The 21,393-nt window shown below is 40.8% G+C and overlaps 1 protein-coding gene across 3 annotated transcripts in view; it reads right to left on the reverse strand.

Moving 5' to 3' along the window:
• The window catches only part of MBTPS2 (membrane bound transcription factor peptidase, site 2), a 47,379-nt gene extending 27,324 nt beyond the window's left edge, over positions 1-20,055 (reverse strand). For all 3 annotated transcript variants that reach the window (XM_036745078.1, XM_036745080.1, XM_036745079.1), the window contains exons 1-6: positions 19,851-20,055; positions 16,941-17,089; positions 16,241-16,379; positions 12,031-12,134; positions 11,486-11,613; positions 55-173 (exon numbers count right to left, since the gene is read on the reverse strand). In XM_036745078.1, coding sequence (XP_036600973.1) covers positions 55-173; positions 11,486-11,613; positions 12,031-12,134; positions 16,241-16,379; positions 16,941-17,089; positions 19,851-19,925 — 714 coding nt within the window. In that variant the 5' untranslated portion in view covers positions 19,926-20,055. The remainder of the gene's footprint in view (positions 1-54; positions 174-11,485; positions 11,614-12,030; positions 12,135-16,240; positions 16,380-16,940; positions 17,090-19,850) is intronic.
• Positions 20,056-21,393: the final 1,338 nt, after the last annotated feature.

Consider the following 21,393-nt stretch of genomic DNA (forward strand, 5'->3'; position numbering starts at 1 on the left):
GAGTTTTTGCGGCTGCTGCTGCTGCTAAACAAACAATCACTTGACTTGTCTTACCTCAGCGATGTCAAGAACAAGAGCGCCAACTCCAGCGTAGTAAAGTGGGAAAAGAATTACAGGTAGCAGAAGGAGAGCCACAAGACTCAAAACTCCAAGGACAAAGTTGTGCCAGACACCTGAAAGGAGGACATATCTATGAATGAGTAGAGACAACAGCAGAATGGAGATGATCTCAAGAGACAGCTTACTTACTTCATACAAGTTCTTACAAGTGAAACAATATCAAGAAGCTGAATAACCTCTCAATCTCTTAACCTGACATCATCCAAGATTCTCTGCTTCTTTCAAACTAAGGTGCCAAAATATGAAAATAACCAAGATGTTAATTTCTATCCAGGAAAACATGCCATAATTTTAACTAAAATAGACTTCATAATTTTTTCAATTAAATGATTCAACTGAAAATTAATTTTTCAAAAAATTTATCAATTTTCTAAAATTTCCTTTTTACTATTATGAATTGGATAAACATAAATATTACACATCATTAATTTAGGCATACTTGTGACAACTGAAATGAACTCCCTGACACATTCACAAAAGCTATTTAAATAGAAGAATATCCACTTATCACCTCCTATTAACATCTTAATGAAATGTCACCTTCATCTTACCCTCTGAAATGGATCTAAGTCCAAAAGAATCTGGATAGTGAATTCATCTTTAACCAATGTACTCTGGACAGAAATTTAAAACTTGTGGGAAAAACAGAATATGTAAGCGGCACAGTGGATAGAGAGCCAGGCCTGTAGTCAGGAAGACCTGAGTTCAAATCCGGCCATTTACTATCTGTATAACCCTGGGCAAGTCATTTGACCATGTTTGCCTCAGTTTCCTCATCTCTAAAATGAGCTGGAGAAGGAAATGCCAAAACCACATTTTGCCAAGAAAACCCCAAATGGAGTTACAAAGAATCAGAAATGACTGAAATGACTGAACAACAACATATATGTCCAATGAAGATGTTTGAAAATCATAAACTACATAGCAATATTTTATGCCCAAATTAGGAAAATACATCAAGCAACAGAATCTGCTAAACCCATCAATTTGCTTGTTTACTTAGACACATTATATATGTATTTAAAAACAATTAACATGTAAATGGTGCTTTAAAGTTTGTAAAGCACTTCACATACATTATTTCATTTGATCCTCAAAACTTGGTTCTGAGAGGGGGGCTATCCTCATTGAGGCTGAGAGAAGGCTGAGTTACTTCTCCAGGGAGTTACAGCTAGTAAGTAACAGAGACAAGATTCAAGCTTAGGTCTTCCTGACCCTAAGTTAAGATCTCTGTTCACTATGTTCCCAAAGTACCAATCAAAAAAATACCACAACAATTTATTTTTGCAATTTTATTTGACAGGATTAAAGGATGTGGTGGCAAAAGGGTCCTGAGGATCTTTTACTCTCCCCTCTACATTTGGTAAATCTGCTAGTCATCCCACAAACTGAAACTTTTTATTCTTTTATTGTTCACCTGAAGACATAAAATCCTGTATGTCTGTACTTCAGCTAGATTATAACTCTTTAAAAGTCTACCAATTTAGCCACATGACACTCTTACTCAATACTGTGCAGAGATTTCCTTAGTTTCAGTTGAGGGTCATTTTATATTAAAATGTAAGGATAGGTAAAATTTGAAGGAACATTAAACAAAAGTTCAGCTACAACACTGCTCCTCTGGAAACAAATGCTCCCTGAAATGCATTTCCCTAACATCTGCTAGTACTGAAAAGGGCAGTGGAGTATGAAGGGTAGGCGGGGCAAATCAGAAACTGGCCCAAGGGGTTTCCACTGGGCCATAGCTAATAAGAGCCCTTGTGAAAGTCACCATGGTGGAACAACAAGCCCCCATCCCTAAGAATCTTACAATATTAGAGAAAGGATAGGGGGCGGAGCTAAGATGGCAGCATGAAAACAGGGACTTGCTTGAGCTCTCCCCCAAATCCCTCCAAAAACCTGTAAAAAATGACTCTAAACAAATTCTAGAGCTACAGAACCCATGAAATGCCGGAATGAAACAAGTCTCCATCCTAAGATGGCCCAGATAGTTGCTGGGAAGGGTCTATCACACTGTGCTGGGAGTGGAACACAGCCTAGCAGGGGCTGTACCAGGACAGACCAGGCCTGAGTAGACTAGACAGAACAGGCCTCAGGGCACTGAATCACTGAGCTGTGGCAGTTTCTAGACTTTTCAACCCACAAATGCCAAAGACAACTTAGCTAGTCAGTGGGAAAACTGCTGGACCTGGATGAGAGAAGTGTGTGGTCAGGCCCCAGCCCTACAGCAGTGGAAGTGGCTGCAGCAGCAGAGGTGGCTGCTTCTGAAGAGCTCCAGGCCCACGTGGTAGAGGCAATCAGGTGACTGATCAGAGCTGGAGTGCAGGAATCTCTTTGCTGGCACTGAGGCAGGGTTCTCTTGCTTTGCCCTGCTTGGATCCGGGTCGTGATCCTGGCTGGAGGTCCTTGGGGGAAGAGGAGCACTGGTGTGGCAGAGCTTGTGGTGGATGTGAAGAGGGAATCCTCCTCATAGCTACACAGTGGAAAAGAGTGCCTGCACTCACAGACCAGAGTGCAACCCATGAGAGGAGCATCATACCACCTCAGAACAGAAGTAGCTCTGAATACAGCAGTGCAAAACCCTTGAAACTTGGGACAAAGCACTCTCCACTCTGGAAGCAGTTATACCCTGACAAAGAGCTCAAAAGTCAAGCAATTGGTTGGGAAAATGAGCAGGCATCATAAAAGGACTCAGACTATAGAATCTTTCTTTGGTGACAAAGAAGATCGAAACACACAGCCAGGAGAAGTTGACAAAGTCAAAGATCCCACATCAAAAGCTTCCAAGAAAAATATGAATTGGTCTCAGGCCAGGGAAGAGCTCAAAAATGATTTGGAAATTAGAGGAAAAACTGGGAAGAGAAATGAGAGTAATACAAGAAATTCATGAAAAATGAGTCAACATCTTGCTAAAGGAGACACCAAAAAATGAAGAAAAAAATAACATCTTAAAAAATACACTAACCGAAATGTCAAAAGAGCTACAAAAAGCCAATAAGGAGAATGCTTTAAAAGGCACAATTGGCCAAATGGAAGAGGAGGTCCAAAAGACCATAGAAGAAAATACCACCTTAAAAATTAGAATGGAGCAAGTGGAAGCTAATGACTTTATGAGAAATCAAGACATCATAAAACAGAACCAAAGGAATGAAAAAATGGAAGACAATGTGAAATATCTCATTGGAAAACCCACAGACCTGGAAAATAGATCCAGGAGAGATAATTTAAAAATTATTGGACTACTTGAAAGCCATAATCAAAAAAAGAGCTTAGAAGTCACCTTTCAAGAAATTATCAAGGAGAACTGCCCTGATATTCTAGAGCCAAAGGATAAAATAGAAAATGAAAGAATCCACCGATGGCCTCCTCAAAAAGATCCCAAAAAGAAAACTCCTCGGAATACTGTTGCCAAATTCCAGAGCTCCCAGATCAAGGAGAAAATACTGCAAGCAGCCAGAAAGAAACAATTTGAGTATTGTGGAAACACAATCAGGCTAATACAAGATTCAGCAGCTTCTACATTAAGGGATCAAAGGGCTTGGAATATGATATTCCAGAGGTCAATGGAGCTAGGATTAAAACCAAGAATCACCTACCCAGAAAAACTGAATATCATGCTCTAAGGCAAAATATGGATCTTCAATAAAATAGAGGACTTTCAAGCTTTCTCAATGAAAAGACCAGAGCTGAATAGAAAATCTGACTTTCAAGTACAAGAATCAAGAGAAGCATGAGAAGATAAACAAGAAAGAGAAATCATAAGGGACTTATTAAAGTTGAACTGTTTTGTTTACATTCCTACATGGAAAGATGATGTTGAATATGAAGGGATGATATCTAAAAAAATAAAATCAAATTACGGGATGAGAGAGGAATATATTGAGAGAGGGAGAAAGGGAGAGATAGAATGGGGTAAATTATCTTGCATAAAAGTGGCAAGAAAAAGCAGTTCTGTAGGAAGGGAAGAGGGGGCAGGTGAGGGGCAATGAGTGAATCTTTTTCATTGGCTTTGACCTGCCCAGCAAAACTGCGTATAATACTTCAGGCCAAAATATAGATTTTCAATGAAACAGAGGACTTCCAAGCATTCTTGATGAAAAAACGAGAGCTGAATAGAAAATTTGATGTTCAAATACAAGAATCAAGAGAAGAATGAAAAGGTAAACAGGAAAGAGAAAACATAAGGGACTTACTAAAGTGAAATGTTTTGTTTACATTCCTACATAGAAAGATGATATTTGTAACTCATGACATGTTTCTCAGTGCTAGGGTAGTTGAAGGGAATATACATGTATATAGACAGAGGGCACAGGGTGAGTTGAATATGAAGGGATGATATCTAAAAAAAAATTAAGGGGTGAGAGAGAAATATACTGGGAGAAGGAGAAGGGGAGAGATAGAATGGGGTAAGTTATCTCACATAAAAGTGTCAAGAAAAAGTTGTTGTAATGGAAGAGAAGAAGTGGTAGGTGAAAGGGAATGAGTGAATCTTGCTCTCATCAGACTTGGCTTAAGGAAGGAATAACATACACACTCAATTGGGTACCTTACCTTACAGGAAAGTAGGGGGGAAGAAGATAAGGGAGGGGGAATGACAGAAGGGAGGGCAGATTGGTGGAGGAACAAACATTTTTGAAAAAGGACAGGGTCAAAGGAGAAAATTGAATAGGATGGAGAGAAATATAGTTAGTCTTTCACAACATGACTATTATGGAAGTGATTTGCATAACAATACATGTATAACCTATATTGAATTTGCCTGCCTTCTCAAGGAGGGTGGATGTGGAGGGAAGGAGGGACAGAATTTGGAACTCAAAGTTCCAAAAATAAATGTTAAAAAAAAGTTGTTTTTACAGGCAACTGGGAAGTAAGATATACCTGCAATGGGGTATAGAAATCTATCTTGCCCTACGAGAAAGTAAGGGGAAAGGGGATGGGGCAGGGAAGTGTGGTGATAGAAGGGAGGGCTAACTGAGGAACGGGGCAATCAGAATACGTGCCATCTTGGGGTGAGGAGGGTGGAGATGGAGAGGAAATTTGTAACTCAAAATCTTGTGGAAATGAATGCTGAAAACTAAAAATAAATTTAAAAAAAATTTATTCTGAATAAAGCTTATATAATTACAGAATTCCCTCAAAAAAAAGAGGATAAAACAGATACACAAGTAACAGTGCAGAGAACAATGTAAGAAATCATAGGAGGTATAAAGTCCTCCGATGGTTCATTAAAAGATGAGGGAATTATTGGTCGCTGGGATCAAAGACTTCATGGTTGTTGACTTTGAATTGTTTTCAGTCATGTCTGGCTCTGTGTGACCCCCTTTGGGGTTTTCTTGGAAAAGACACTGGAGTAGTTTGCTATTTCCTCTTCTAGCTCATTTGACAGATGATAAAACTGAAGTCAACAGGGTAAAGCGACTTGCTGAGGTGTGTGTGTGTGTTGGGTGGGGGGGAGGTCCACACAGCTAGTAAGTGTTTGACATCACATTTGAATTCAGGTCTTCCTGATTCCAGGCCTGGCACTCTAGCCACTGCACTACTTAGCTACTTGATTTCATGGAGATGGCAAATAAGTCGGCCCTCTAAGGATAATCAGAATTTTAACTCTTAAAAATCAAGGGAAGAAGCTCCTCATGTGGGAGTAACAGTAAATGTAAAGACAGACAATGTTTTCTTTTTAAAGCAAAAGTTTTAAAAAAAATTTTATTATGAACATGACACATATCATCAAATGTGAATCCTTCCATATACAAAGAAAAAACTGAAAAAGAGAACTGTATGAGGAAGTGTGTATCTATTACTTACAACTTAGTCTATTTTTAAAAGTATATATTAAGCTAACAAACTGAAAATGACCATAAAAGAGAATATCTTGAAATTATAAGAGAAGCAACCATAGGAATTATAGAACTGCTAAAAGTTGATGTTGGTTATTTGAAAAGAGTAACAAAGTTGATAAATCTTTAGTCAATCTAGATTAAATAGAGGAAGGAAAATAAAAGTAACAGGGTGAAATCACAACAAATCTCGAAGAAAAGAAAGACAATGATTAGAACCTACCATACCGTTACTTGCTAAGAAAACTGAGCATGTATCGATTATGTACAAAAACATACAACATTGAAATTAACAGAACATCAAAGAGAGATGTTAACTCATTCTCAGAAAAGGAAATTTAACTAACTAAAGGAACTATCAAAGAAAATAATCGCTGGTCCAAATCAAAACTTTTAAATAACATTTCCATGGCCAAACGTATCAGATGTTAGAGTAGTTGAGGAAGATGGAGACTGAGAAAAATCTAATCAATAAAGACATTAGAAAGTTGTAGATGACCTTCTTTGGGGGCGATTCTTATAAAGCAATGGAGGCAGATTGGAAGGGATTAAGGAATAGTGAGGAAGTGGAAACTATAGATGTCAATGACTTGTTTGAGAAAAGACAATATAATGAGCCAGAAGAAGAATTTTGAAAAATCTAGAGAAAAAAATAAACAGTGAGAGACATCGATAGAGGACGTAGGATGAAGGATTCAACATAAAAAGCCTAATGAAAGACATGAAATGTCTTAAAAGACATGAAAAGCCTAATGAAAGACACCAGAAAGACATGAAAATAATGGCAAGAAATAAGAGACAAGGGGCGGCCAGGTGGTGCAGTGGATAGAGCATTGGCCCTGGAGTTAGGAGGACCTGAGTTCAAATCTGGCCTCAGACACTCAACACTTACTAGCTGTGTAACCCTAGGCAAGTCACTTAACCCTGACTGCCTTGCCAAAAGAAAAAAAAAAGACAAGAATATTAAAAACAAAGTCCTGGAGAAATTTAGGCAATGTAAAAACAAAAGTTATTAATAAAACTTAAAAAAAAGAATTCTATGAAATTATAATGAGCAAGACTGACTCTCAAAAAAAGATGTGGGAATGTATCTCCCTCCCTTTCTTGCAGAGATAGAACACTGATTATGCAACACCGCATATAAAATAAGATTTGGTTGAGGTGTTGCTTAGTTTTGCTGCGTTTCTTTCTTCCTTATTATAAAGGACAGCTCCCTGGGATAGGTAGGGAGAGGAATATATTGGGAAATATAGATGATATAAAATAAAAGCTATCAAAAAACTACCTCCTCCTCTCAAAAAACCAAACCAACCATAAATTTCCTAGGAACACAGAGACTTTTGATGTCCTTCAAATACATAGTCAATATTTCCTAAATTCTTTCAAACTGTAAATACGTTAGCTATATATTTGACTTAAACACATATGCTAGACTAAAGTGGACAAGACTGGAGTAAGGGGCAAGGCCTTACCCTTCAGAAGCAGAGTCTGACAGAGAATGGCTTCTTGGGTTGAACCACTGAAAAGCTGCCCAAGCCCTAGTGATACAGAAGGGGTTCTGCTGAGGGGAGCCTTTAGGTGCTTGGGTGATGCCCTTGGCTTGGGCTGGGCCACAGTTTGTTACTTTAGCTTTGCCATAGAAGAGTCTGTCTGGAACAGAGGGGTCATATTAGGGAGTACTGGTAGATAACATTAAATAGCTAAGAGAGGGATTGTAGTATGGAGAGCCTTCAATATCAGACTGATGTGTTTAATATTTTATATTCTATTCTACAGCCAAGGGGGAACCAGAGAAAGTTCTTGAACAGGGAAGATGCTTTATGAATATCTCATTTAATCTTCACAACAATTCTGAGAGGTGCGTGTTAGGATGATACCTGTTTTACAGGTGAGGAAACTGAGGCAAACCAAGGTTAAGTGACTTGCTCAGGGTGCCCCAGGGAGTACACGCCTGAGGCTGGATCTGCTCTCCGGGCCCAGCGCTCTACCCACTGCACCACCTAACTAACTGCTACAGGAAACATGTTCCTAAAGAAGCATGTAAGCACATCAGTATCCTAAGAACTAGGAATAATACTATATATTATACTATATATAATACTATATAATAATACTATAGCAAAATTTTATTTTTAAAATATATTTATAAGAACACATTGGGGTAGCTAGGTCGCACAGTGGATAGAGTGCCAGGCCTGGAGTCGGCAGGACCTGAATTCAAATCCAGCCTCAGAAACTTACTAGCTATGTGACTTTCGGTAAGTCATTTAACCCTGCTAGCCTCTGTTCCTCACCTGTAAAATGAGCTGGAGAAAGAAGCGGCAAACCACTCGGTTATCTTTAACAAGAAAACCCTCAACATGGGGTCATGGAGAGTTGGACATGATTGAAATGACTCAACAACAAAAGAATATATTGCTCTAACAGGGGTTCTTAACCCACAGTCTGTGAACTTTAAAAAATATATATATTCTGATAACTCTATTTCAATATAATTGAATTTCCTTTGTCACCCAATGTATTTTAGTTTATTCTGAGTAGGGAGTCCATTGCTTTCTGCTTATGGGGAGTGGGCAGAGGCAGGGGAGGGGGAAGGAGAAAGGAAATGGGATCCAGCCCATTAATTAAAGTTAAGGACATTTAAACTAAAGTATATTTAAATTACAGCAAAAGAGATTCAGATTAGCATCAGTTTCACAAGGAAAGAATGCCCTCTGTTAGACTCATCTAAATAACGCTTCCAAATATTTGAATGAAAAAAGCTTAGTGATTAGAACTGATTTCACTGATAGTTTTCATTTTTCCCCAGTGCCAGTCATACCTAAAACACAGAAACTCATATATAATATATGTGTGTATGCATATACACATGTGTATACATAAAAATAGTAGCAAATCATATCTAAAATATCAAACAAAACTAGCATATAACTTCTTCTAATCAATTCTGCATAATTTGTAGGAATGTCTATAGAGATTTTTAAAAGTTTTACATAAATCTGAGTCAGATAACAGAACATGTTGCTTTTTATAAAGTCCAATTACGTGCCATACCTAGGATGAACTATACTACAGCTGATATGTACAAAAGAACTTTTAAAAGACATTCCTTTGAGAAGCAACGTTGGTGCTGAAGCACTGGTGAATCAAGGCTACCCTTTCCTTGCTCAAAATTATGCGGATGCATAATCTTCCTCTAAGTATTCCCACTAGAAGAATTTCTAGTGCAGTGACGGCCTACCCTGGAGACGTGATTTCCAAATCTTACAGAAGGAAGATGATGTAGCAATGTAGAAGTGTCTAACTTATTATGAGACAAATAAAGTTAGGCGGTCTTTCTTTATACAGTATATCTCCTACCTTCCCAAGGTCCCCCAATATCTCTTCAAATTTCTTTTCTTGTACTCAACAGCCCTCCCTAACTTCTCAAGAGAGAAGAATTGATCGATCAACAAATAATTATTAAACACATGCCAGGCACTATGCCAGGTGCTGGGGATACAAATACAAGAACAGTTGCTCCTTGCAATGGGCTTATATTTTAATGGAACAGACAAACACACACACACGTACGTAAGTACATACGTATATACATATATAATATATATGTACACACATAAACATAAAATGTATATACATTACTATTCTGCGCACATAGATGTTGATATCTATATAGGCAAAATTGAATACAATTTGGTTTGGGAGTAAATATAAGGAGGGAGGGCACTAGCAAAAGGGCAATCAGGAAAAGCTTCATACAGAAAGCGGTGTCTGAACTGCATCTTAAAGGAAGCCAGGGACTCTAGGAGGAAGAGGCAAGGAGGGAATGTATTCCAGGCATGGAGGGAAGGAGAATGTCATGGGGATACAGAAAGAAGGCCAGTTTGGCTGGATTACAGAGTGGGGGGGGGGGGGGGGCAGTTAATAAAGTCCATTGAGGCTGGGGCCAGGTTGAGCAGGGCTTTAAAAGTTAAAAACAGGAGTTTTTATTTCATTCTAGAAGCAATAGGAATCTAATAGAATTGGCTAAATATGGTGTCACATGTTTGAATCTGTGCTTAAGGAAAATTACTTTAGTAGCAGCCTGTGAGATGGCCTGGAGTGGAGAGAAACCTGACACGGGGGGTCCAACTAGGAGGCTGATACATACTGATAACTGCAACAACTGATAACACGCATCCCTTCAACCCTGGAGCAAATTTTAGAAACTCCTAAGTTATTAAACCTTAAGGTAATTTCGAAATTAACAACCGATTTAGATTGATTTAGATCATCCAGACCTGTAATTCCCAGTATGGAAACTCATTCTGCTCACACGGATCAGCAACTTTAATTTACATAATTATAGTCTTCCACAATCGCCAGGGGCATGGTGAGGTTAAGCGACTTCTCTATGGTGACAAAGCTAGAGGTAGGATTGGACCCCAGGCCTTGCTTCCACCAAGGTCAGCACTCTATTATACTATGATATTTTTCACATTTAAACACACACACACACACACACACACACACACACACACACACACACGTGCGCGCGCAGACCTGGGAGGGACAGAAGTAATATTCAGATCAAGCCAATGAAAGCACACTTTCCATAGTATCTAAATGTTGAAGCACTTACATTTCAGTTACTTTACTGTAAAGTGAATTGCTTTTAGTATAAATTAACACACTCGAGGCAGCTGGCCGGACCAGGAGTCAGCAAGCCCCGAGTTCAATTCCAGCCTCAAACATTTACTAGCCATAAGATTTTGGGCAAGTGACTTAACTTGTCTGCCACAGTCTCCTCATGTGTAAAGCACGAACGATAGCACCTACCTTGCAGTGCACTTTGCAAACCTTAAAGCGCTACTGAAATGCTAGCATCACCGTCATTGTCATTCTATCTTTCGTTCACTCAATCAATAACCATTTATTAAGCGCCTACTATGCCAAGACACAGGGCCGCTATCAGGCACTGTGCTAAGCGCTAGGGATGCAAAAAGAGGCAAAAGAAAGTCCCTGCCTTCAAGGGACTCACAATCCAGTATCACCAATATTATTAATAATAAACTAAAAACCAAAGTTAGCGTGATGATATGAAAACTGCTGAGAGGCGAGACAGATGTGAACGGCTACCATACTTTACAATCCAGAAGTATCCATTTAAGTCTCCAGATTTCTAATTTATACAACCAGACTGACAAGTTACAGAATGTAACCTTAGCAAACAAGCATATGTTGCGACATAGAATACTTTTCTGAATTATATAAGGGCATTTCAGTGCACCATGAAAATCAATTCACCAAAGGCAGCCTAACCAAATACTGGCACAAATTAATAGTTTATTTTTTTAGATTCAACTAATCTTTAGTCTTCTTAATAGCCTTTCCCAGTAACAGCAGCAGTGCCTGCTATATGATACAGACAATCGCTAAGAGACAAATTCTGACAAAGACATGATTTCCTCATTTGTGATTCTGTAGCAGACAGAAACAAACTGAACTCATAAAACTGATATTTAAAGGAACAATTGCAAACCACTCACCTGCACAGAATATTCTTAGCTGCTGAACTGGAGATATAAGTTGTAAGTGGGTAGTAAACAGATCAACAAATGCCCCAGGATAAACAATGAAGATAAAAATTCCAAATCCATTAAATCGAACTTGTTCTCTAAGAAACAGAAAAAAGAATAAGAATTTAGTAATATTGCTTCAATTCACAAATCAAGAATGAATAGAACACTAAGCTTTTACACACCAATTTAAACTGTTGCTAAAAAGTCCCTTTTACTTAAAAAGTTCTCACTTTTTGTTCTTGCCGTTAGTACAAAAACTGAAGACAATCTCCATGACAGACAAACTAGAATGGACGGGCAAATTTTGGAGCGGCCTTAGATCTAGCTACTTTAGGTAAGATACCACTCTGTAAAAGGGAAAGTTTAAAATGCAACAAAGGATTGTAAACTGCATTTTCCATGTAAAAACTGTTGTTAGATTGTCAATCTAAGAAGTTAACTTTGAAACAATATTTCCTTTAAAAGCTCCGGTAACACACAATACAAGAGTATAAGAAGTCTGCTTCCATTACCTGATAGCTGCCACCCCATGGCCAATCTCATGTATGACGCCGCTGAGAAGGATTGCAGTAAAGAAATAGGTCAGCTGGCTGACAGGTAAATTTACACCAGGAACCTGTTCAAGCAAACAACAAAACACATGCCAGTGCATGGAGCGACTTAACAAACAAACAAAGTATCACTTTAAGTTGTTCCTACTTTGGTTTCTTATTATGTTATTATTACTGTTGCTGCTGTTATTGGGACATTGTCATGGCTCTTCTGAACGTTCCATACAGCGAAAATAGGGAAGAAAGCAAATGGCCCAGTTTTTCATATCTACCATAAATTTTATTTTATTTAAAAAAATGTGTTGTAGGCTAAATAGAAACAAATAAACCCGAAATCAATCAACAAACATTTATTGATAGCGAACTACATGTTAGGCAGTGCCAAGCCCTGGGGACATAAAGATAAACAAAAAATAGTCCTAGGCCTCAAGGCACTTTTGAGGTGCCTACTATGTGCCAGAGACCATGGTTATAATGACAAAAACAAAACAGCACCAGTACGCAAGGAACTTCTCTAACTGAAGGACACAACATGTGTGTGTAGTGGGGGAGAGGGAATTTAATGTGTATGAAGTTCTGATCTCACTTCATATACATCATTTCCTGTCTTCTTGGAAACTTCATATTCTCATCAGTCATTCATAGCTCTGTATTTTAGTATTCTATGAATATTCCGTAATTCACTCATTCATTCTTTAGTTGTTAGACATATAGGTTATTTCCAGGTTTTTGCTGTTACAAATAAAGCAGCTAATACATATTTTTTAAAAAAATAAAAATGGCTACTAAATTGTATGAACTAAGGTCGTTTTTCTGCAATATGTATAACTGGTAATCCTTTTTCTTTATCTGGCCAGTCAGAAGGGAGAGCGGTAAAAGGAGTCATGTCATATGTGTTAGGTTATCTAATACTTGGGCTACCTCATGAGCTGAGAGTGATTCAGAGCAAAAATGAAGGTGATACCTCCCCTTCTTTCTAGGAGATTCTTTTTATAAATAATTTTAAAAGAATTATAATGATATATCTTTTTTTTATAACATCTCCATTTCCAAATGCAAGCTGTCCCAAAAGTCCTGGTGCAGTTTTAAGCTACTAAAGTTTAAAATATTTGGAAATTAAAGTGATAAAAAAAAAAACCACAAACAGCCCAACATAAAAGGTGACAGGTAAAGGTGATTTATAAAAAGCTTTAAGATCTTAAAATCGCACTAAGATTTTTGGGATGCCCTGCACATCTTTCCCCTACTTGCTACCTACTAATTCATTTCCTGAAACAAAGAATTAGGGGAAAAAAAGGAAAAAAGTCAGTTCGGAAAAACTTATCCACACGTCAACCTAGTCTGCCAGTTTATGTAATATCCTACACCCATAATCCCCCTTCTTATGCCCTCTTTGGGCCAAGCTTGGTCATTATATTCAGGATCACAGCATCAGAGCTAAAAAGGACAACAGAGGGCATTTAATCCAGTCTTTTGATTAAATGGTGGGGAATTAGAGCTCCACAAGATGGATTACTTGTCCAAGGTCACACAGCTACTGAAGAGTGCAGCCAAGCTCTGATCCTACATCCTCCCGCCCCAAATCCAATACCTTTGCTATGGCACTCTTTCTTTCCACTGACACTGTAAGAACCCGTGTCCCTGTGTGTTGTTTTCCTGATTCTGTGGCATCCTTTTTTAGACATGTTAATACCCATGGGGGGATTAAAGGGCTCTTTCAATCATTCACTTATCACTGTAAATTAGTTCAATTAAATTTCTTTAATTCTAACACCAGGCTAACATCAAATATGCCTAAAGAATGGGAGTTTTGATTGGCAAGATGGAAAAGAAGATCATTTCAGAGCACAGAGGGCTAAGGGAAGCCTGGGCAGGATGCTACAGAAGCATCAGGACTTTGGGTACATGGGGACGGGGGTACTAAGACATGGGGGAAAGAATCATAAAGTAAGGCAGGAAGATGCATGTTTGTTCTCAAACTTTCTCTCTATATCACAAATTAGCCAACCTTATCCTGTTACATGAAATAAATCAATAGATGACCAACTAGGCCATATTTTCTTTTACTGAGAGATAAACATATACTTGTGACAATATTAAAAACAACAGCTGGCGGGTCATAATATCGAGATGACCAGCACCTGCTCTGACCCTCCCTATCTTCTGTCCATGCCGTGAGCACACTAGGAATTAGCTGTACTAGAGTACTGATCTCTAAACAACTCAGAGTCCCAAATTCTTGTTCGGTAACAATTCTAGATTAATTCCACAGGGCATTAGAGAGTAAGTAGAAAACATGTTTCTGCAGCTTCAGAAGTTCGATCTAATTCTGCAGATATGATGCTTATGACACATAAAAAATAAAAATACATGGGAATCTCAGGGCAGCCTAGAGTTGCCCAAACACAGCTCGACCAATACAACGAAATGCTTTAGCAAGCTCAATGAAGGCAGAGGCCAACCTTGGAAATAACTTATTCTCTACAGGATGACATTTGGCCACTCTAGTCAGGAAGATAAGGACAGAAGATCAAATACCTTTCCTGGGCCCCCAATCCAGACAAGCCACTGACTAGACACTACTATTATATGACTAATTCTCTGGAGTTTTCTGCAACTAATTTCTTTTAAAAATTTTTTTTTAATTGTTATTTATTTTTAACATTCTTTTAAAAAAATTTGAGTTCTAAATCTTTCTCTGCCCTGCCCCTCAAAACTGAGAAGACAAGCAATGTAGGAATCATACATGTGAAATCATGCAAAACATATTTCCATATTATCCATATCAGAAAAAATAAAAAGCAAGAGAAACAAAGTAGGAAACTGTCCTTCAATCTGCACACAGAGATCATCAGCAGGTTCTCTGGAGGGTATGGCATTTCCCATCACGAGTCCTCGGGGATTGTCTCGGGTCACTGGATCCATCAGAGTGGCTACATCTTTCACAGTTGATCATCATATTGCTATTACTGGGTCCACCGATTCATTAGTTCTGTTCACTTCACTTTCTAAGCCCATCCTCACTGCTACCAGTGACCATAAATAGCAAGTGACCGTAAGTAACAAGTTACGATGAGGGTCAAGTTTCTGGGTTAAAAATAAAAGGCCTGCCACTAAAAATTAAAGACATTTTCCAGTTAATGTGGATCTCATCAGTAAGACAACGTCCATAACCGAAATTGAGATGACAAAGGTCGACATTTCTAATAAAAATCAATCGACACCAGCAGAGTCAACAGGGAAGAGGCTACTTACTCAGGAGAAATGTAAAGCTGCGTCATTGCTACTATTTACACAATCTATAAAGAGAAATAATGTGACCTTAGAAAGAGCTCAGTGGAAAGGGTAATGGTCTTGGTCTCAGAAGCCAGAATTCAAGCCACAGCCTGGATACTTAAGAGTCACCTGACTCTCTATGCCTCAGCCCCTCATCTGTAAAACAAGAAGATAAAACTTGCAACACCTCATCTGCAATACCTACTTTCAAAAGGCTGCTTCGAGGAAAGCGTCTGACAAACCTTCAAGTCTCAGGGAAGCGTGAGTAGATGTCACTGAGAGACCCAAACACAGAGCCGACAATGCTTACTCAGAAAAGCATTTGACCATGAATAAAAAGGGCATGAATTCACAGGACGTGAGTGTACTCTAAGAACTGGGGAGGTGTAAAATTGAAACAAGGAAATTGTAACCTTCCCATGGAGAGATCTGAAGCTAGCCCTGCTGTGCCTCCACTGTACTATGCTCAAAAATAATCTTTAAGCAGCAACATGAATGAAATGTATTTTCCCCAAAGTATTAACTCAACTTCTTGGTGGGTTTGAAGAGTAAAAGAAAACTTCTACCATTTGTAGCAATCTTGCGCAAAAATGTAAGTGTGTAATCTTTTTAACATTCTAATCCGTATTAACCTAAAATCATTACTATTACAGACTGACTATTAGCCACTAATTATTTCTATTCAATCCATAAATTCTCACATTAATTTCTCTCACTTTCGAAATGAGATCTATATGTATTTAGGCCAAGTCACAGGATCTGGAATACTCATGAGACTTCTAATCTATTTTCACATCTATCTTTGGAGGATTAGTAGCAAAAAGCAGCTGTGGGAAACATTTTATTTACACATTTCAAGAAAATAAGGAGAGAAAGGAAAAGAAAAGCCACTGACCACAACTTGTAGCATCTGATCATTCTGAGCTGAAGGGGCTTCAGTCAACATTTGTGACAAAGTTTGTATCAGGGTTTTTCCAAGGAGGAGAATAGAACTGAACATGGCGATTATTCCAAAGACCATTCCCAAATTGAACCTGTCAAGATGAAATTCAGATTTGTACAGAGTACTTATACCTCAAACATCATTAGGTCCAATGATCGCTGATATATTTTGTTTACTAACTTAAAATAATGCCAAGTAAAGGACATGTAGCCACGTCGCTATTGCATCAACCTGAGGTGGGAGAAACTGATCAGTCTGCTAAATAAAATGCCCCCCAAATTAGGTTTTGTTGAAAAACAAACTACATTTATCTAACTCTTATAATTTAAGCAGAAAGAGCAATTCGAATGGTGCCTGACACTTAATCCAGACAATATATTCTCCCTATTCTTGTAATTCTTGGATTTATTTATACATATCTCACTTGTTTTAGTGAACAATGTGTACATTTGATGCATGTGTACATATATTACCTGGATGTAATGAGTGTCCAAGAGTTTAGCACTGTTGTGTGTATAACCTTGCACTACATTTGCTGATTGGGTATTTTGCTTTTAAATCATCATGTTTCTATACTGCAGTAAGTACAAAATTAAATTAATGTAATTGTCCCTATCATCGATTAAAGCCAAAAACACCACACAAAGAATACCACTGGTAAAGCAGCCTGGGTTTCCAACGTCCCCAATCATAAAACAGACGATTGAAGACAGGGGTTTGCCATCGTATGTGAAAAGGTGAGATGCTCAATCCGTAAGATGTCAGCCATTCTTCATAAGAAGTCTTCAAAGAATCTGAGGCCTAGGAGAAAGATGAAGGCAGTGTGTGACTGTGAAGGCCAACTTTTAAAGATATTTATGAAAGCTAAATAGAGTGTCTCCTATGGATTATCAAGATCAGGATAACAGATTTGGGGAGAGAAGGAGCCTTAGCTATTACAGGGGTGGGGAATTCGTGGCCTCCAGGTCCTCAAATGCAGCCTGTTGACTGAGTCCAGATTTCACAGAACAAATCCTTTTGTTAAGAGGATTTATATTTTATTTATTTGTGATATAGTTATTATTTATTTAGAGGACGAATAAAAAGATTATTTTAATTTATTATATAGTTATTTATTCATTTAGAGGACTAATAAAAAGATCATTATTTTTATTTATTATATAGTTATTATTTATTTATTAAGAGAATTCATATACGGATTTGTTCTGTGAAGTTTGGACTCAGTCAAAAGGCCACATTTGAGGACCTGTGGCCTCAAGGCCGCAGGTTCCCCACCCCTGACATAGCCCAATCCTCTCATTTTAAAAGGTGAGGAAACTGAACATAGAAGTCCTCTAACTCTGACCCAGCATTCTTTTCAATGCACTGCACTGGACTGACATACTCCAAGGCAAAAGTGGCTCAAATGATGATTGCATTCGGCTCTGTGAAGCTTGAGAAGCACTCGATAATAACCTACCTGAACACTTTAAGATTCAGATTGTTGTCACAGTGACTCTGTGATGCAGGGAATATAAATGCTATCATACCTGTTTCAGAGATAAAAGAAACTAAGCCACACAAAGCTTTATCGCATTGTCTATGTTCAATCAGGAAGTACCAGCACTTGAACCCAGAGCTTGTAACCTTAAGTCCTGTGTACTGACCATTTTATGGCATTGGGAGGAAAGATGCGGCATTTTAAAAAAAAATCTGTAGTGACAGTGAAGGTGTTGGTTGCTGTTCATAGTTAAGAGTGCTAAGAGGCCACAGATGAGAAACTGAGAGCCAGAGGAGTGAGGACAGTTCCCCCAGGTGACACAGGCAGTAAAATGGAAAGAGACAGGATCTAAACGCAGGCCCTTTTGCTCTAAAGCGAGGGCTCTTTCTACTGTACCAGTCGTCCATTTCATTATTATTAATGTAGCCAAATAACAAACTATCATATTCCATTTCAAAACTGATAGTGTAAAGAGTACTGACTCTGTCCCCTGGTTCAAACCCCACCAGTGATACTACCTGTGTGAACTTGGGCATATTGTTGGAACTCTCAGAAGAGGTCTAGTGGTCCTGTGGGGTCTTTTCCATCTCTAAATCTATGATCATGGTATTTATTTATGGAATTTTGTAAGTTGGGATCTGATTCTCTTCCTGAGGAAGGGGTTTGATATGGCAGGAAAAAAAAAAAAAACCAAACCAGATTGGAAGCCAAGAAACTTAGCTTTTGGCTCTGCCACTAACTAGCCATGTGGCACGGCCACCTCTGAGCCTCAGCTTCTGCTTCCATATAATGAGGGTGTTGGACCAGAATAGGAGTTAACTTTTTTTTGTTCCAAGGACCCCCTCTGACAGTTTGGCGAAGCCTGTGGATCCTTTCTCAGAAGGTTTTTAAATGCATAAAATAAAATAATAATAAAAGCTAGGATTTATAGAAGTGTTTTGAAATTTGCAAAGCACTTGACACATTTATTCACACAAAGCAGCTGCCAGCTGTGTGGGCCTGGGCAAGTCATTGAACTCCTGTTGGGTTCAGTTTCCTCCTCTGCAAGATGCGGATGACCCCAGGGAGGTTGTGAGGGTTAAATGAGATAATCATAAACCTCTTAGCACAGCGCTACGCGCTACAGAAATGTCAGCTACTGTCTCCATTTTACAGATGGAGAAACTGAGGCTGAGAGGTGTGCAGCTGCTTCTGTCCAGGGTCCGCGCAGCTCTTGAAGTGTCTAGAGGTAGGATTTGAATTGAGATCTCGCTGACTCCAAGTCCGATCGCCTCTATCCACTGTGTCCCCCAGGGGATGGTCCAAATCATTACGTAGCCAAGAGGCAGAATTGGCAGTAACATTTCTTAGAAAACTCAGGGGGACACATAAACCAAACCGAACCATGGACCTCGACCCACAGCCTGCGGGGTGGCCCCTCTCTCCTCCCCCAGTGGGGCAAGGTTACGAGAATTCCCAGCCAGGGGTAAGAAGTGAGCCCACAGGCTGGGAGGAGGGAGGGGGGAGAAGGAGCACTGCACAGGAGGATCCAGAGGGGGGGAGGGGCAGGGCTGGGAGGAGGGGGAGGGAAGGATTGGGAGAGAGAAAGCAGGTGGGGACAGGACTAGGAAGGAGTTGGGAGTACTGACTGCCCAGGAAGAGGAGAAGGAGGAGGAGGGAAAGGGAGTATGGTTGGGGAAGAGGAGGAGGATGGAGAAGGGAAGACTCAGAGGGAGGAACAAGTGGGCAGGGCTGGGAGGAGGGAGAGGGAAGGATTGGGAGAGAGAAAGCAGGTGGGGACAGGACTAGGAAGGAGGTGGGAGGACTGACTGCCCAGGAAGAGGGGGAGGAGGGAAAGGGAGGAAGCTGAGGAAGAAGGGGGCTGGACTGGAGAGAGAAGGGGGGGGCAGAACTGGGAGAGAAGAGGGAGGACTGTTAGGGAAGGGGAGGAGGCTGGGGAAGGGGACTCAGATAGAGAAGGAAGGGGGCAAGACCCCCGCCCCGCCCCCGCCCCCCCACACCCTTGTCAGTTTTCCCGCTCTCAGTCTGAGCTCCAGCATTCAAGAGCGGAGAGTCGGGAGGGGGAGGGGCCCGGGCCCTCACCTTCAGCAAGGTGTCGGCCAGGTAAATAGCGCACCAACCCCCCATCACCAGCACCACGAGAGGAATCGGGATCATGGCAGCGGCGGCCAAGAAGGAAGGACAAACCTCCCCTCCGGCGTCCACCGACCCTTCTTCCTAACGGCGGAGTTCCTACTGACAGGCCATCTGGGCCGGAACCAAAGTATCCCCGGTCTCTTTGTCTTCGGCAGCTACATTTTCCTACCGGATACTTCCGGCTAGAGAACTTGGAGCTGAGCCCGGAGCGCGCTAAGCACTTCCTCCTTTCGGCGTCATGCGCCGGCGCGCTTGCGTCTGACGTCACTCCTCCTGACCCGGGAATTTAACCTTAGCGCGGCTGGAGGCCTTCCTCCCACGTGACAGCTTCCCCTCCCCCACCCATTGAATGGCCCGTATTGATTTGCGTCCGCGGCCCGCGCCCGTGGGTGGAGTATACACTTTCCACACTTTCCAGTTTTGCACAATCTCTTAGACAGCACATGAATCGTGGATTTTCTTGAGTTTGGGATAAAATCGGAGATCTTTCCTTCCTCAGTTACTGTGACCCCTTGAAGGAACCCCGCGGCTCGACCGAGCCCGGTTAAACGAGCTTCCTTCACAGGAGCAGCCGTCTCTTTATCCGCCCATTTGGAGCCTTCCGCGCAGGCGCCGCGCCCACTCCATGCGCAGCGTCAGACCCGGCATGTACCAAGAGCCGCAGACTTAGGGAGAAACAAGTGTGAGTTATCCCGGAAATGGCGAACCTCCTCAGCCCTCCGGCGGCCGGTCTTGGGCGGAAGCGCTCCCCCTTCCCTCCCTGTCTAGGGCGCTCCCATCGATCCTGTATGTGTGCGTGTGTCAGGGCGAGGGCCGTCCTTTGTCCGTATCCCTCAGCTCTCAGTACGACGCCCGGCACTCAGTAGGTGCTTAATAAATGCTCCTCGATGGATTCCCCGTGAGGCTGCAGCATCTTTTCTCCAAAGTGTCTCCGGGCATCTGCGGCCGAGTTCGTTTATTTCTGCTGAGCTTTTGACGTCCCTCAAAGCTATTTGTAGGGGGGTGGGGCGGGGGGCGTGGCTGCTGGCTCCTCTTCCTCAAAGGTGATATTACCAGGCCGCCCTGCCAGCGTGCCTAGGACCGATCGATCACTTTTTAGCCTTTCTTCGTTCCGCGGAGTCACGCCCGGACAGCGCCGAAGGTGAAGCTCCAGGATGAGATCCCCCGGCTCCCTGTCCTTTAGAGAAAGATGCTGCAGCCGCACGGGGAGAGCCTGGACCTCCACGACCCGGGGAACCATCGATGAGATAGGAAGGGACCACGTTATAATGAGGTTTAAATGCCAAAAAGAAGTTTATATTTGATTCTGGAGGCGACAGGGAGCCGTTGGTGCTCATGGGGCGCGGGGGTCAGCCCCCTTTGTCACTGTCAGCAGAGGGAACGTGGAGGTGGAGAGACCGGAGACGGGGAGACCAGCTTAAAGGCTGTGGCGATCATTAGAGGACCTGAGTTCAGCTGGTGTCTGTGTAAGTGGAGAGGTGGTGAAGCT

The sequence above is a fragment of the Trichosurus vulpecula genome, chromosome 2 (assembly GCF_011100635.1).
Source record: "Trichosurus vulpecula isolate mTriVul1 chromosome 2, mTriVul1.pri, whole genome shotgun sequence".
Lineage (NCBI taxonomy): Eukaryota > Metazoa > Chordata > Mammalia > Diprotodontia > Phalangeridae > Trichosurus > Trichosurus vulpecula.